Below are 18,587 nucleotides of genomic sequence, written 5' to 3'. Positions count from 1 at the left end.
AAACCTACTACACTAGATTTTTGTGCAAAGGTATGGCCACTTTTAAAAATTGAGGACTGTCTGCTTAGAAGGAAGAATTCAGTAGAAAGACTAGTGATGCACAAGTTTTAGTATGTCTAGTAATGGCACAAAATATCTTAGGAATTTATTGTAGCCATTGATTAGGAGTATTTTTATTAAGATACGTAATTTTTACACATATATTTTTATTGGATACCTATTTAGTCATATTCTATAGAATATATACTTTTCCTGTGTAGCTACATAAAACATGGATGGAAATAACAATTTGATTCTGAATACTTTTTTCATTTTCCTGGTAACTGATAATCAATGCCTGCATCTATCTTTTGTATTGCATTTTCCAGATATCATAAACTTCAAATTGTCCCTTTCCTGTCTAATGACGGTAGTGGAGTTTATGTCTGGTTATATTTAGTTAACTTACAACTCTTTGTTCATTCTCTATCTAATTATTTCCCTCAACATTTATGAATTGATATTCAGAACATGGGAGAGGAATATAATTTTTTCTCTCAGTTTTTCTTTTTCTTTATTCAGCCAGGAGTATTAAGAATTCAGAAAGCTATATGTTATAACATACTCAGAAATGATAATATTTGATATCCTGACTCATTCAGTCATAATTTTAACATGCCATAACTTTTTCATAGCATTTTTTACTTCTGCATTCCTTAGTGTATAGATGAGTGGGTTGAGAAATGGTGTTCCAATGGTATAAAATACTGCTACCATCTTGTCCATAGGAAAAGTTGTTGGTGGCCGTGCATATATGAATATACAGGGACCAAAGAATAAGATAACTACTATTATATGAGAAGTGCACGTGGAAAGTGCCTTTTTCCTTCCTTCTGCACTATGGTTTCGCAGAGAGTGTAAGATGACAAAATATGAGATCATCAAAATGACAAAACTGCTTGAGCAAATTGCACCACTGTTAGACACCAACAGCAGGTTTATCATATATGTGTCCATGCAGGCAAGTTTCAGCAATGGCTGCAAGTCACAGCAGTAATGGTCGATCAGATTGGGCCCACAGAAGGGCAATCTCAAGGCCAAAACAATTTGAGCAGTGGAATGTATGAAAGACCCTATCCAGGCAAGAACAATCAAGATGACACAGACCTGACGGCTCATGATGACAGGGTAACGCAAGGGTTTGCAGATGGCCACGTAGCGGTCAACAGCCATGAGAATAAGGACAAAAATCTCCATACAGCCAAACAGATGGAGAGCAAAGACTTGTGTGATGCATTCGTTATAGGAAATGATGCTCTTTTTAGAGATGGCATCCACAATGAGTCTTGGGGCTGTAGATGTTGAAAAGCAGGAATCAGCAAAGGACAAATAAAACAGGAAGAAGTACATGGGACTCCCAAGAGTCCGGCTGAACTTGATTGTCACAATAATGAGTGCATTCCCCACCACAGTCCCCATATAGAAAATTAAGAAGATTATGAACACCATTTTCTGCTTCAGAGGATCCTGTGTCAAGCCTAGCAGTATAAACTCAGTTACACTGCTGTTCTGCTGCATTGTGTCAGTCCATGAGAGGAAATCACAGGTCAGAAATAATCTGAAAAAGAGAAATGAAAAGTATAAAATGATGAGTTATCACTTCCTATTCTCTTTTTTTTAATTTTGAAAATATCAGTTAAATCCTTACTAAATGGGCTGCATATTCCAATAATGAAAAGCCATAGATTTTTGAAAGTAAACATTAATTTTGGAAATGTAATTTGAGTTGTTTACTTTCTGAATTAAATGTCCCCTGTTCGTTTTAGGCAAGATCTGTTTGTGTTTAGTATGTTGAAAACATTCAAAATATTTTTGCATGTTTAACTCAATATGCTTTCATTTATTTGAACCCTGTAATTCCATAAAAAGACGCTTATATGCTATATATTTTGAACCTTCATGTAATGATCATTTAAATACACAAGACTGCCAAAGGAGAAATAATGAACATAAAATTTTATCTTTGAAGAACAAACCTGTCTGCCTAGCCCATAGTAAGAATGACTTAATTACCGACCCCAATTCAATCTATTCTGTTTAAATAGGTCTCATGATTTTAAAGCTGTTAGCATTTCAAGGAATTTTCATAATGTTAACATTCAGGAAAGAAGAAACACTATCTGAAATAAATCAGAACTTTCCTTAATTTTCAAGTTTAAAGAGACATTAGTATTTCAGTTCGATATTGAAATTCTGATGGAGTTCATACTATATTTATTATGGAGTATTTCATACACTGACACACACACATATACATGTGTATGTATATATGTATACTTATATATACATATATATGTTTATTTGAATACCATATAATTGTTTTAATTAACTTATGACATATATATTCCAATGATAGCAATGTCAAAACCAAAAATTTACCAAAGTAGTAAATATATTTATTAGATATACACACATACAATGATTTTAAAACAGATATTTTTCTGGTTGAAAATAAATATATGAAATGCACAGTTCCATTTATTCAGTTATATGTTCAGATTACAGCTAGAGTCTTCATAGAACAATGCTTTTAATAACTGTCTTCTAAACAATGGTGGTTACAAATATGTGAGAAAGTCAAAGTCACATTTGTTAGTGAAGTGAGGTCAAATGTCATATCTGGGAAGTTTAAAGGAGGCTACAACCTCTGCACAGTGACACAGTGAAGGTATTTAACCTAGGCATAGCCACTCACAGGAACGGACAATCTGTGCAGCCCCTTTAATGTCAACATGGGTCAGAAAGAACTTGAAAGTCATGAAAGTAGAATTAAAATAAACCTATGAAGTCTTACCCTAGCAGATTGTTGGTCACATCGGCATGTCACTGAGCCATCACGGATCTTCAGTTGTAAATATGAAGCATTGTGCCATGTTTAAGATGAAATAAATCTCTGGAAATATCATTACATGAGTCAGCTGTAAAGATAGTTCTGAAACTGGGTATCCTTTAAATACTTCGTACACAATTACCACGTGGACATTAACTGAAGGTTTACTTACTTTGTTGGATGTATTCCAACAGCACTCTTTGTGAAGTGTCTTAGCAAAAAAAAAAAGAAAAAAAAACAAAAAAAAAAAAAAAACATTTTGGGATTGGGATCGAATTAAGTAAAATAAATATTACCTATATATGTATCTATTTTTATCATTGTGGGTAGGTCTAGATGGGTAGACATATCTGTACATTTGCACAATATACATAATTATTAAAAAATTCATATGAATTATAGGCATATAGATACTCTATAAGCTAGATTAAGTGGTACTTTGTTTCTGGTATATGTTAGACACTAGCTATTAAATTAATATGACTAATATGCTGCAGGTATGAAACCTGATTAATTTAACACAAATCTTACCAGTTTGGTAAGAGGTTATGTAAGATTAAAGATTGTGAAGAACAAAATACTGAAACATTGAAACCTATCTAATTGTATATTATATGTGTCAGATTCCTCATAGTTATAGATAATTGAATAAATTACCGAATAAAATAGGGATAATAGAGAAAGCTGCAGTGGACATGATTTTTGAATAATTTATGCATGTGTACTCTCCAAGAATCAGAGCATAATTATCTACCTTAGTCATATGAGCTGATCAAGGAAACTTCCCCTTAGAGATTCAGAGTCCTTACAGAGGATAAATAGGGTAAATACTTATTTTCTCAAGTGATAAACATTAACAAGAGCCATATTAATGCATATTGTAACATGCACCCATTTATAAGACATAATGAAAATAGCACTCTGATTGTTTGGTATTTCATTTCAAATCCATCAATAATGCAAAAGATAATCAACTCTGATAAGAATATGAAGACATGTCAACCCTTGTAACATATTTTCACAATGCAAATTAATTTAGCATTATGAAGAACAGTTTGGAGTTTCCTAAAAAATAAAACACAGACATGCTCATGATCTAGCAATTATCCCGCTGGTGACATATACATTGAAAAATAAATTAGTATGCCCTATTACATAGCAATATTACTATGACAATTGTATCATTGTATTATTATTAACAATCCCAAGATATAGAATCAATCATAAGTTCCATCAAAATGTTCTAATTTGTTTGCCATGGCTGTCAAAAACAGGATGACTAGCTGGGTGGTGGTGGTGCACGCCTTTCCAGGCGGATCTCTGTGAGTTTGAGGCCAACCTGGGCTACAGAGTGAGTTTCAGGAAAGGCACAAAGCTACACAGAGAAACCCTGTCTCAAAACAACAACAACAACAACAACAACAACAACAACAAAAAACCCAGGATGACTAAAGGAAACCTGGGAATAAAGGGTTTATTTGACTTATACATCACAGTCCATCATTGAGAGAAGCCAAGATTAGAACTGAGAAAAAAAATGGGGAGGAATGCAGCTTCCTGGCTTGGACTTAACTGGTTCTGGATCCAATAAAGTTGACACGCAAGATTTGCATCACTGATAGATGATGGTATAAACAAAGTTTGGCATAAATAGGCAATTAAATTATATTGAGCCATAAAACAGAAGGAATTTCTGGCATTCAAAGCAGTGTGGACAAAGCTGGGGGATATTGTGCTAAGTGAAATGAGCTGGACACAGACATAGAAAGCACACAATCTCAGTTAACTAAAATCTAAGATGATTCACAGCAGAGTGATGGTTTCTAGAACAGTGGGATGGAACAGGCAGGTATCGGTCAGGGGACAAAGGTAGATGAATAACTTGAGATTTATTATACAAATGTTACCTATAGATAATAATAGTAACACATAGCATTTCAAATTTTTCAGAGCACATTTTAAACATAATTACCACAAAATATGTGAGGTGATGAATCAGTTAGCCATTTTAATTAAATCATACCTATTATCTTGCTTTCTACGTATCTATTATCTATCTTCTATATATCTAAACATTTATCATCTGTCTTTCTTGCCTCTATCATAGCATCATCTAACTCAAATCTATATATAATTTTACTTAATTATAAATGAAAGACCTTTATTATAATAAAGCAAAATGAGATGGAAACTTTCACATGCAGTCTACTCTATTTCATGTTCTAATAAAGGTAGGAGCTTAACTAGCTGTAAAATGAATTAAGAATTTAGCTGGGCAGTGGTGGCACACGCCTTTAATCCCAGCACTCGGGAGGCAGAGCCAGGAGGATCTCTGTGAGTTCGGGGCCAGCCTGGGCTACCAAGTGAGTCCCAGGAAAGGCGCAAAGCTACACAGAGAAACCCTGTCTCGAAAAACCAAAAAATAAAAAATAATAATAATTTTGACAAATATACTAAATACGAGATTATAGTTTGGGAAACTGCATGTAAATATATAGAAACAGGTGGTGACATTTTCACAAACTGCTTTAAACACAAATCTATTTAAAATTTAAACTACTTAAAATGAAAATTCTTTAAAAGTTACCATATATGCACTATTCCCTTGAAAATTAAACTAAATTCATCAAGGATTCAAGATTTTATTTGTCTTTTGGTCTAAATTTTGAAAGCTATTAGTTGAAGAACCCAGGCCAAGAACCCTGCTTGGCCATTCTGGGGCTATGACAGCATATGAAAAAGGCCCAACAGGTTATAGGCCCCTGGCTCAGCACCCCCGATCTTGCGCCTAGCTTTAGAAAAACCTCACCAGATGTCCCCAAGAAGTCAAGGTAAAATTTACAAATAGCAGGTTCATGACAAATAAAAAAATTGTAGTAACCACAGCAGCCACTGAAAGAGATAATTTTCCTGCAGCTGCAAGCTAACCGAGGTACACTAATCCTGAGTCTGTTCCTATGTAGTCTGTAGACCCCAAAATCCCCCCTTGTTTACCCCTATAAAAATCCTGCCCCATTGCTACTTGGGGTCTCTCCTGCTCTGCTGCTTTGGTGCATCTAATTAACATGCCCAATCAAAGTACCACCACACCCTAGCCCATTCTAACACAGAATTCTCCTTTTTCTCTTCTTAAAAATTACACCTGCTAGGTCATTTGCTGCCATTTTTCTCCTTGAGTCAGAAGGCAGCTACTTTAATTTTTCTTCCTTGCTTAATAAGTGATCTCTCTGTGAAAACAGATGTTTGGCTGTGGTTCATGTCAAATCAAGGATGTGAGAGGGACCCCAGCTGTGTGTGTGTGTGTGTGGGGGGGTCTGCTTCACTCACAACAGCTGAAAACCTGGAGCATATTGCACCTACAGGCAGATCAACAGGTTGAAGGGTCTGCTTTTCAGGTTTCTCAGTGTTCTAAACCTCTTCTTGGCAGTTGGGGTGCTTTCTGTTTCTTCCAGGCAGCAGGACCTGTCTCAGTATTCACAGCTTGCCTTATCTAACAGAGATTCTTAGCAGTTTCTATTGTTTACTCTTGAGAAAGAGGGTCTAGTAAATTTGGTCAGTTTCAGGAACTTCCTGAAGCTATTTTGTATCGTTTACTTTCTGTTTTAAGGTACTTCTGTGCAGGATGGACCATCTCTGAAGAAGCTGTTATACAACATAAAGTGTTCAACATCACCACTTACTGGAGAACGCAAATGAAAATGACAAGGAGACACTATTTCAACCCAATTACAAATACTTCTATCAACACTAAAGTTTACAAATACAATATTAAAGATTATAAAGGCTGGTAAGGATATAGAAAGAGTTCAACCACTGTAACATTTTAAAGAAATGTATTTTAATGTTGCCATTACAAAGAACTATTTGAAGATTAAGAAAAAAAAGTTGCAGAAAATCTCTTGACCCAGCAATTACACCACTGAGTACACATACACATGAAAGGACATCACTATATCTAAGGAGATATAAACATGCCTATGGTTATCATATCTTTATTAACAACAAGCAAGGTATGTAACCAACTGAAGTTGCCATCAAAAGCTAATTTTACAAGAAAATTGTAGACAATGAAGTGCTATATATCCATAAAGTAGAAGAAAATTCTGTCATTTACAGAGAGGACAAAGACAGAGGGGGAATTATGCTGAATGAAATAAGCTTGGTATAAGACAGATACCATGTGATCTCAGGTATACTTGAAATGTAAAACTGGAAATCAGAGAAATAGTAGATTCATAGTTTCTAATGGTCAGGGAGTAGTGAGTAGACATGGGTAAAAGGACAAAGTTAGACACACGAAGTGACTTCAGATCTATTGCATAGTGCTGTGATGCTAGATCATACAGTAATATATCATATATTTAAAAATTGTTAGAGCCGGGCCGTGGTGGCGCACGCCTTTAATCCCAGCACTCGGGAGGCAGAGCCAGGCGGATCTCAGTGAGTTCGAGGCCAGCCTGGGCTACCAAGTGAGTTCCAGGAAAGGCACAAAGCTACACAGAGAAACCCTGTCTCGAAAAACCAAAAAAAAAAAAAAAAAAAAAATTGTTAGAATACATTTTTCATCTATCATCTTTCATTGTCTATTTGTCAATGCATATACCTAATTATCATCTTTCTTATCTCTATCATAATTTCACATTTTACCTCATAACCATGTATAATTTTAATTACTCATAAAAATCATGTATTTGAATAAAGCAAGGTGTTATGGAAAATTCATGTAAACTTTATTTCACATATTGATAAAAGTAGAAGATTAAAAATTAATTTTGAAGTGAAATGAGAGTTCAGATAATTTCCAGTAGATATGCATTAGAATGAACATTACAAATTAAGTAAGTTTTTCTGAAATTCATCACAGGTATTCTGATATCTATCTTCACACAGGAACTTGACAAATGATTATTTCTTTTTGCCTTCCCAGGAGGAGTATTTAGCATTAATCATGTAAAACATAGGTGTCTGGGGAAAGTCATTTTCTAATGTGTCCCCTTACTTTCAATTAAGAAATATGAGCCAGATATTCTGAAGAAGTTCTTCTTTGATTTGTCTCCTTAGATTTCGGGAAAAAAAATGATAGTGAAAGGATCGGTATCAGCTCAGGACCACCAAGACCGAGTTCTCAGCACGTAGGAGATTTATTTGCCCCAGAGGGACAGAGGGCAGAGAATATGAGACAAAGACAGGATAGAGAGGCCTAGAGAGAAGGGGAAGGGAACACAGAAAAGGGGGCAGGAATGTTTGTCACAGAGTGAGGGACAAAGGACTGGCTCTTGATGGAGAGGAGACAGGCGTGACCCATAGGAAAACAGCAGTTTATGAAGTTAAAAGGGGAAACCCTGTGTTAGGATGAGGTGTTTAATTTTAATTGAGTGTGTTAATTATATGAGCTAAAAGCAGCTTTTGATTGCTGGACTTCAGTACTTCAATAGCTGGACTTTGGCAGTCAACTTCAGGAAGAAATGTCAAAGTATAGAAGTAGACCTTGGAGGCTAGCCTTAGGAATATAATCTAATGTTGTTTTTTTTTTCTTTTATAATTTAATTTAATTTTACATATCAGCCACAGATTCCCCTGTCCTTCCTCCTCCCACCACCTCACTACCCCTCCCCCAAACCCAACCCCCAATCCCACCTCCTCCAGGGCAAGGACTCCCCTGGGGATTCAGCTCAGCCTGGTAGATTCAGTGGAGGCAGGTCCAGTCCCCTCCTCCCTTCACCCAGGCTGAGCAAAGTGTCCCTTCATAGGCCCCAGGCTCCAAACAGCCAGCTCATACACTAAGGACAGGTCCTGGTCCCATTGCCTGGGGGCCTCCCAAACACTTCAAGCTAATCGACTGTCTCACTTATGCAGAGGGCCTGATCCAGTTGGGTCAGCTATTGGTTCATAGTTCATGTGTTTCCACTAGTTTGGCTATTTGTCCCTATGCTTTTCCCAGTCTTGGTCTCAACAACTCTTGCTCATACAATTCCTCCTCTTTCTTGCCAATTGGACTCCCTGAGCTCCACCTGGGGCCTGGCCATGGATCTCTGCATCTGCTTTCATCAGTCATTGGATGAGAGTTCTACCAGGACAGTTAGGGTGTTTGGCCATCTGATCACCAGAGTAGGTCAGTTCAGGCTTTCTCTCGACCATTGTCAGTAGTCTATTACGGAGTTATCTTTGTGGATTTCTGGGGACCTCTCTAGTACTTTGCTTCTTCCTATTCCCATGGGGTCTTTATTTATCTAATGGTGTTTTAGCAAGGCAGAGGAAGTGGAGGAGAAGGGCAAGGCCTGCCAGAGGCTGTAGTTTCCATGACTGTGATTGCCACTAAACACATTTTCATTCACTTTTTGCACAGCGGTATGTCTTCTTTGGAACAACATGCATTTAATTTGTTAGTATATTTAATTTTTATTTTTACAAATTGGTATCTAAGTAAGAAATTTGAATATATTTATCATATACTATTTTTTATTTTATACATATATACTTTGCAAATTGTAAATGTATTTATGTCTAATTCATGGATTAAAATGTTCATCTTCTCGAACATTTATCTTCCTTTAGGCTAGTGATATTCCAAATCTTTTCTTCTAACATTTTAAAATGTGTAGTACATATAGTATAGAGACAGAATAGTACAGGTCTCTGTGTATTTGGAATTTTATCAAATCAAGACTTGGTCTCACCAGCTCTACCCATGTCTATGTACTCAGAGCCTTTTCTTCTAAAAGAAACAAAGAAACAAACAGCAAACCACTAAAAAGGTTGGTATTGAACAGTAGTCATTTCCATAAAACTCAAAATACTTGAATGCTCAAAATGCTCTTATTTGATCACCAAAAATACTGTCCGGAGGAAGAGGTAATCAAATAGATTTAACAATAACTAATTTGCTACAAGCTGCACAAATATATGAAGTAGGATTTCAGCTGATTATGACAAGCTAATACCTGGAAGAAGCCAAGGGCCTTCCAGAGGTCAAGCTGAGGCTCAAGGAGTCTTGGTGATATTGGCTTTTGATTATTAGCTGTTTCCTGCCATGAATTTCTTATGTGATATTGTAGCTTTTCCATCATTTATTGGGTACCATTTCCCCTCTACTAAAGGAATATTTAGATAACCTTCTGTGCAGTAATGCAGCCAAGATCCCTAATTTAAGCCTTTCTGTAATTATTGTCATTAGCAGAGACCAGCCAGGACCAGCCCTGAATGGACAAACTTATCTTATTAGAAATATCTTTGTACTTACTCTGTAAGAACAGACTGAAGCATCCAGATTATCTGTTTGAGAAGGCCTGGTGGGTGTGCAATTAAGCTTAACTTTCTCCTTTCCAAAGTCTTATCTATAGTTTTAGATCTACCCTTAACAATGAACTCAGAACTAAAGGGTTCCTACTTACAGGTACATCTAGCTGTGTGGGAGTTGCTTAGCCAAGTTGCCTAGGGACTGAGCACAGCACACTTCTCCTTGCCCTGCCAGAAACTGTGGGGGCAGAGATAGCTTGGAGAAATAAGAGCCAAAGTGATAAAAGGCAGTTTTATTTTCAGAGAAAGGGCTAGATGGAGAAAGGAGAATGGAAGAACTAGATGGGTAAGAACTGGAAAGGAACAAACTGAGATGGGGAAGAACATTGAAGGGCTAGAAGAGCGTACTAGAGGAATGAGATGGAAGATGAGGAAGAGCCAGATGGGGAAGAACAAGATAAGAAAGAAGGAGATGGGAGAGGAGCTAAGATGGGAAAGAACTAGATGGATGAGAACCTAGATGTGGCAGAACTAAGATGGGGGAATTAAGATAGCACATAGAGGGGTCAGCAGATGAATGTTGAGAGAAACTGGGCAAGAAAGGAGCTAGGCATGAGAGCAGAATAGAAGCTGTGTAGAGAGAGAACTGACTCAGAAGAATAAAAATCAATGAACTAAAGAGTTCAGTGTCCTTAGATTCTTTTCCTAAAATTAATTTGCACTATTCATAGCTTTTGTTCTGGGCCCCTGGGAGGAAGATTATTAAGGCTGGACCATAATATTTTCCAAAACTAATCCATAGAATTTGTCTATTTTTCTATATTATAATTTTAAATTTGGCATCCTCTTCTGGTTTTCAGCTACTGGTGAGAGAACCAGCACTCACATGAATATACATACATGAATACATACAAGCACACTCTAAAATTGTTTTAAAAAGAAAGATAACTAATGACATTGGGATATGTGACATACAGAGGACAACATTGAAGGATGGGTAGTGGGTTATCATGATTTGAGTGCTCAAGACTGGAACTGGGAATCTGATCTTAAAGATGAAGATGGAGAGAAAAAAATGATATTTGTAAATCCTACTCATATCCTCCCTAACAGGCATGTGCCCAAATCCCCCAACTGCCCTGATTTGGAAACTAACAGTTAACATTCTTCTCCTTCTCTAGGCAATTGTAAGTTATGGTTACTATCTTAAGACCTCTTAGTGGACAATAAATCATTGCCATGGGCAAGCAAAATGAAGTCCCTCTTCCTTAAACCCTGTGGCCATCAATTGTGTGGTAGAATATATTTTATACCTCTCCCAAGGCTCTAGGCTGAGGCTAGTCATCAGGTAAGACCACATCTTTTCTCCCCCACATAACAGTTGGCTTTCTTCAATCCAGTCTTTCTCTTTTTACTTTCTTAAAATTCCCAGTTTAGGTTTAAAGAAGTCTCAAATAGAGACAAGGAACTTGTTATACAGAGAGGATTAGAAAGAGTTAAAACCCAAGTTTTGTCTTATGTTCCTTAATGAATTTAAAAGAATACAATAGAAAAGATGAGCATTTGTAAGGGTTAATAAACATGTCTCCATATGCAGCAGAACTTATCTTTCATTGCAATTGGTAGTCTCAGGTCAGAAGGATTTACCCTACATTTTCTGAGGAAACTATCAGGGCCTTCTCCGAGAGCATGCTACTACATTCCAATGCTAATTCTCCATAGGGATCACTTCCACCACCTTGATTAGCTTCTATACCTATGTCTAGATTTCTGTCTGCTTCAAAATGTGACCTGTGAGCTGGTATACTACATTCCAAAGGCCTATATGATTATTCTAATTTATCCAGAAATGTGTGTATTGATGAAGAAACAATGACAAGTTGTAGCAGATTAGCTTTATTGATGCACACACAATAGTTTAATATCCATCATTAAGTGCTGCAACTCAAGCATTGACAGATGGCTTTATCAAAGTATGTGTCAGCAACATGACCAAAAGAGTGTCCACAATGAGCAAAAATACATAAACAATTTACACACATGAATATAAAAACTCCTTAAAGAAATAGCAAATGAGAGAGGTGGGTGGGAAAATTTTGAGAAACAAGAGGAAGTAAGGGGGAAATGAGGTAATAATATTTTACTTTCTTAAAAATGAAAAATGAATCTATGTGTGGGTAAGATGGCTCAGTATGTAAAGGTGCTTGCTTGGCAAGCCTGGTAATTGATGTATGATCTTCGGAACTGACACAAAGGTGGAAGGAGAGAAACAGCGCAGAAGCCAGAGGACTTCCACAAAAGGGACAGCAAATGTGTGTCCACCAATGTGTTTACATTCACACACACACACACACACACACACACACACACACACACAATAACAACAAATACAACTGAAAGAGCAGAAAAAATTAAAAACATAAGAAAGGAAGGATTCACACTCAGGGAGATTAGAATATTGGGATGATTTATTGTTTAAGTCCTACACTTAACCATGGGAGAGACTAGGACATAATTTTGATAAAACCAGTGAAAAACTGTGAATGAGAAGAGAGATGCCCCAAATTATTTTCTAATCATTGTCCTCTTCAGGCAGACCCTATGGTGGGAAAAAAAGTCTCTGAATGGGAAAATATCTATGCTAAGTTACTAATAAAATTATGAGATGGCAAAGGCTCACTAGTCAGGACTTAGCTTCCCAAGGCATTATTTGTGTAGTTACATAATGAACAACATTGAAAGGAGAAGCCAGAATTTTCTGACCTAAAAAAATTTATAAACATAGCTCATTGGAACAAGCTTTTCTTGAAGAAAGCAAATATAGTCAATTGGTACTTGGTATAAGTCAGAGGCAAGGTGCGTGTATGTGTGTGTGTGTGTGTGTGTGTGTGTGTGTGTGTGTGTGTGTGCATTTGTATGTTGTTTGAGTTATGTGTCTGTTGTGACAATTAAGCAGCCTGAGTTAGGCATTTCCCTTTTGTGGCACTCCTTCCTTCTTCCCTCAGTTCAACACACATTTAGCAGTGACTTGTTTCTTTATTGTTTAAGTAAGTCTTCCATATTGAGGTCACCCAAACTGACCATTCCATTCTTTCTCCACTCCATCTGAAGCTGCATGATTGTTGGTTTATTTGTCATCTGATTGAATTTTTCTACTAAGCAATCTCTTAATGGCATTTTTCATCTGACTATTTCTCAAGGTATAGATCAATGGGTTTAGCATGGGAGTTATCACAGTATAAAAAAGAGCAACTGCTTTATCAATGGGTAATGTAGCTGCAGGTCTCATGTACACAAATATGCATGGTACAAAAAATAAAACCACCACTGTAATATGAGAAATACAGGTAGAGAGGGCTTTGCGCCTCCCTTCTGCACTGTTGGTCCTTAGGGAACACAGGATGACCATGTAGGAGATAAGCAGAAGGAGGAAGTTTAACAGACAGATGAAGCCACTGTTGGCAGCAACAAAGAGCCCTAGAGTGTGAGTATCAACACAGGCTAGATCAAGTAAAGGGTTCAGATCACACATAAAGTGATCTATGACATTAGGGCCACAGAAGGGTAGTCCAATAATGAAAAGAATTTGTATACCTCCATGAAGAAAGCCTCCAACCCATGACACTCCCACAAGTAAATTACAGAGTCGTCGGTTCATGATGGTTGCATAGTGCAGGGGTTTACAGATGGCTATGTAGCGGTCATAGGCCATGACAGTAAGCAAAATGACCTCAACACCTCCAAAGAAATGTTCCCCAAAAACTTGGGTCATGCATCCATTGAATTGGATGGACTTCCTTTCATGGAGTAAATCAACCAGCAGCTTAGGAGTATTGACAGAGGAGTAGCAGGCATCGATGAAGGAGAGGTAGGCCAGAAAATAGTACATAGGGGAACCCAACAGTTGGCTATTTGTAATGGTGATCAGAATGAGCAAATTTCCTACCACAGAGAAGGTATAGATGACCAAAAACACGGCAAATATGATTTTCTGCATGTGTGGGTTCTGTGTGAGTCCCAGAAGAACAAATTCAGTCACGTTGTTCCTGTATTCCATCTAGTTCATAAGACAGTTAATCATATTTCCTGGGGGAATTGATACATTCTCATGTTTATTTAATTTCTATATTCTGATAATTAATGTTTAGAGTCTATTAATTAATGAAATATAACCAGATTTTCTTTTAATATTGCATAAAGAGTTCTAAATACCTGTGACTACTTAAGACTATAGAGTTGACCCCTCAGTGAAGATAGCTGGAAAGTTTATGAATATGAGCACCGTTTATAAATACACTTAGCACCCTTAAGTGTGCTGAATGTTTGGGATTACTTATAGTCTAAAAGGAGTTCAGATTATACTCCTAGAGGCCGTTAACCTCACAAAGGATAGTGGGGTGTATAGTAGTTGAGTGCAGTAGCCATTAAAGTAAAGGTAAATTTTCTGCACTTTATTCATAGGAAATGGACAGCCAGAAAAGTTAAATCATGATTGGAGTGAGAAGGTATTAGTGAATTTGAGTAAGAAAGAACCTTGGGCATTAACATCATAAACTGAGCCTTGGCCTTTGCTGAAACACACTGGCATTCACTAGTTAGTAATAGCTAGAAAAGCTAATAGCAGTAGAAGCTGGAGAAGGATTCCCAGTAATAGAATAGTAATAGTAACATTTTAAAAACTGTAAATACATATGTTTTCAACTAAGTCCAAATTCCATTTGTTATATGTAATTATATAGACAATAAAAATCAACAAAATAGAATGGAAATTGATGTAAAAAGTTCATGGGAGATGGTGCTGAGGGTACAGTGAGAGAACACGAGTTACTATAAAACAATCCGTAAAATTTAAGTCTGTGGGATGATTCTGAAACAGTTCAGCAAGACTGTGTTGCTGCACTGGCTCACACACAGGACTGCTTTTAGAACTTGAAATAGCCTGTGTTGTGATTACTCTTTTATCAATTTATAGAAAAGTACTACTATCCAGGTATAGGAACAAAGACATGAAATGAGATCGCTAAGCACCGGCTGTCAGCTAAGGGTTCTTTTCAACACTTGCTGGTTCAGTTCTTTATATACACCAAACAGACATCATCACTTTTCTAAAAATTTCATAATTCCTTCTATGAAATATGATAACAGAGAAATTATGTTTCCTGCCTCAGATAGGCAGAAAAATTGGCAATATTAATTACAGTACTTTGCTTCTTTTAGTTATTTTTCCCAAATTTTCTCCAAATTTTAAAGTATTATACACTTCAAATAATTGAACTAAATAACCCATATTATAATGTTAAATAGATATTGGTCTACAAACTACCTTTAATATGACTTTATGGTTTACTTACTAGTATACCATTTCAAAATAATTTCATTTGATGCAGTTTTATAGACAGGCCAGATCATAGGCTGATCCATAATGATATATTTGATGTTTCACTCAATAAGCCAGTGAGTGTTGCTATATTCTTGGAAGGACTCCTTTTTCTTAGCCCATCTTTATATCACCCTTGCCATATATCAATATATAGTAGAGGTTGCAAAACTCTTTGGAGCACAGTGGAAATGTGTTACAGCAGTGACCAAGCACATCAATTCAAAAATAGTAGGAACCAAATGAGAGTTCTGGTTCTTCTTGTCACTCACCTTGGGTTCATTTCCTGTTACTTCAAATACCTGCTTCATCATCTGTCTATAAAATGAGAATAAGAATGGTATTGCCTAATTTACTATGAGAACTGGCTAAAACGGGAAAGCATGCATCATACATTTAGGAACAAATATAAGACTACAATTTTTTTAAAGCATGAATACAGTTACCAGATAATTCTAATTGATAACTTGGGCAGCAAGTTATCAATGGAGACGCATTTAACCTTCTAATTGCTTAGGAGGAATACTTTTCAATACTTTTAAAGAAGCTACAGAGACTTGTAATATCCATAACACACAACCCCAAAACTAATTATTTGTGTTTGGATTTGGAATCATAAGATTACATTTACTCACTTAATATTCATATTTAGGACTTTCAATGTGTGGTCAAGCTAAACTGTGCTCAATTTCATGATTATCCTTAGTTACTAAAAAAGGTATCTAAGGATAAAACAGTGATAGGTGGATCTAATCTGCCTATTGGACTTTCTGTTTCACATCATCTGGCATTAAGTAAATGCAGAATACTTACCAAAAGACAGGATGAGGAATAAATACTCTGTGTCTTTATTTGACAAATCTTGAAAAAAACAAACTCCTGTGTACAAAAAGTCACATTATCAACTAATCGTCAGCAGTGTTGAAGTATATACCTCAGCAGATTTAGCTCTCAGTGTGGGCTCTGAGTCTTCAGAAGAGACCTAGGAAGAAGGACTTTCAATATGAAATCTTGATATCCAAACAACATGTGTTAAATAGTGTCTCAATAAAAAAAAAACCCTTCCCTCTTTCCTAAAATGTAAAGATGTTTCACTGACAAATGGGGTTTTGATCTAGAATGGTTTCTTTTAATACACTATGTAGAGATGATCTTTGATTTCTGATTTTGGTCATTCATTCTGAAAGGCAGGGGCTGGTAAGGTTGCAGAAAAGCCTCCATAGAATCCACTCTACTCATGGTGACTTTTGCTATGGATATGTGATGTGCAATGAGACATTTCTATCCTGCATTACAATGGTATTTAAAGAAGTTTCCATGATTTCAACGATCTTTTTATTGTGATTTCTCTCCCAGGAATTAATTATCTTCTTTGATGGAAAGGCTCTGTCTTAGAATCCAGTACATTGGAAAACATGTGTGACTCATTCACTCTTCAATAGAGAATAGAATTCCCCAAACATGGAAAGACAGCATGTAGTAGATTCCTTTCTCTAACAATGGTTAAGAATACTGAATACCATGTAAGCAACAGTGTCTTCATTCTAACATGAACACTAGGAATGCAGCTTCTCTTATGATATAGGACATAGGGAATATTTGTATTCTTATCAATGTGACACTATTTTAAAAAACTTACTGAATTCCTAAACCAATGAAGGCAAAAAGTTAACAGCTATTTTAAAGTAATAACTTCAAAAAATTTCCTCCCACATTTCTGAGTGCTTTTGGTATTTGCGGAATCTCTACAATTCTCTGTGTTAAACTCAGTTCCATGTTATACTTATACTTATAAATGGGGCTAGTTTGCAGAGTCCCATCCCAAACAAAACAAAACAATCAAAAAGAATGGATTTTAAACTTATTACTTTGTATTATTAGTTATTCAACATTTAATCATCCATTAAGCTGACTAATATTAAATTACTATAATCATTAATTTTTAATACATGGTCTCATGTAACTTAGGCTGGTCTTATACTCCCTATGAAGCAGAGCATTAGCTGAACTCCTGATCTGCCTACTTCTACTTCCCAAGTGCAGGATCTTTTTCCTGCTTCTTTTCATTAATCCAATTAGGTCTTTGACAACTTAGTACATCTATATAAAACATCGTGGTTACTCTGATGTCTTTTTTATGAACCTAGCTGTTAATTTCTGAGCCATCTCTCCAGCTCCATTATGAATACTCTCACCAATGCTCTCTTGTATCTGTTTCCTAACCCATGTTAAACCCAACTTTCCTAGTAATCTCTTTTCCTCCTCCTCTTCCTCCTCCTCCTCCCCCTTCCTCCTCCTCTTCCTCCTCTTATTCTTCTTGCGACCCATTGAGTTTAACCAGGGCCATCTGAGTGGCCAAGGAAACAGAAATATCCATTAAGATCTGATACTGTCTTTTGTGGGTACACAACTGAAAGCAATAAGTTTTCCACCCTCGGCACTCATCAATAATTTACACATCTCCAGGTAGGTTGGGGATACATGAGCCTCTTACCACACTGTGACTTATTTGACATGGCCTGTCTTGTTCAGATCTGGTGCAGATAACCACAGATATTCTGAGTTTATGATTGTTATGGGTGTGCCAATACCCCAAATAACACTTCACAGTCGTTCTCCCTATCTTATGGCTCTTACACTCTTTAGGCTAAGAGTTGTATGAATGTACTGCTTAGGGCTGAGCAATCGACTGTCACTGATTTCTAGTACCTTCAGTAGCCATAAGACTCTAAATTCACTACTATTCAATGAAAAGAGAACCTTGTCTTATTTTGGCTGAGAAAAACATTTGTTTATGCCTATAAACAGAGATTTAGAATCACTTTAATTCTCCTTGAGTTTAGCAACAATGCTAAGTTTTTTCCTTATAGCTTATGATCCCATTGGCCATGTTTTTTAGTTTTTTAGTTTTGTTTTGTTTTTCCAATAGGATTTACAGTACCAGACATGAATTATTTCTTTTGAGTAAGTTTCAAATCTAACCAGAATTCAGTTGGTTGTCCCCACAGTAGTCATGCCACGATTGTGGAAGCAGGCATACCATACAAGGTACACAGCTGTATGAAAGCATAAATTTCTCTGCCCCACTAGCTTGAATAACACCAG

General features: G+C 36.5%; 2 protein-coding genes across 2 annotated transcripts; both read right to left on the bottom strand.

Annotated features, from left to right (window-relative positions):
* Positions 1–633: 633 nt before the first annotated feature.
* On the bottom strand, positions 634–1,557 carry LOC131908311 (olfactory receptor 4C11). The gene has a single exon (XM_059259362.1). The coding sequence runs from the start codon at positions 1,555–1,557 to the stop codon at positions 634–636; it is 924 nt and encodes a 307-aa protein (XP_059115345.1).
* An 11,675-nt stretch (positions 1,558–13,232) lies between these two features.
* LOC131908310 (olfactory receptor 4C46-like) lies at positions 13,233–14,162 on the bottom strand. The gene has a single exon (XM_059259361.1). It carries the CDS (start codon positions 14,160–14,162, stop codon positions 13,233–13,235), a length of 930 nt encoding a protein of 309 aa, XP_059115344.1.
* Positions 14,163–18,587: the final 4,425 nt, after the last annotated feature.

Source organism: Peromyscus eremicus, chromosome 4 (assembly GCF_949786415.1).
Source record: "Peromyscus eremicus chromosome 4, PerEre_H2_v1, whole genome shotgun sequence".
NCBI lineage: Eukaryota > Metazoa > Chordata > Mammalia > Rodentia > Cricetidae > Peromyscus > Peromyscus eremicus.
The sequence above is the reverse complement of the archived record's forward strand: the minus strand, read 5'-3'. Positions and strand labels throughout refer to the sequence as shown.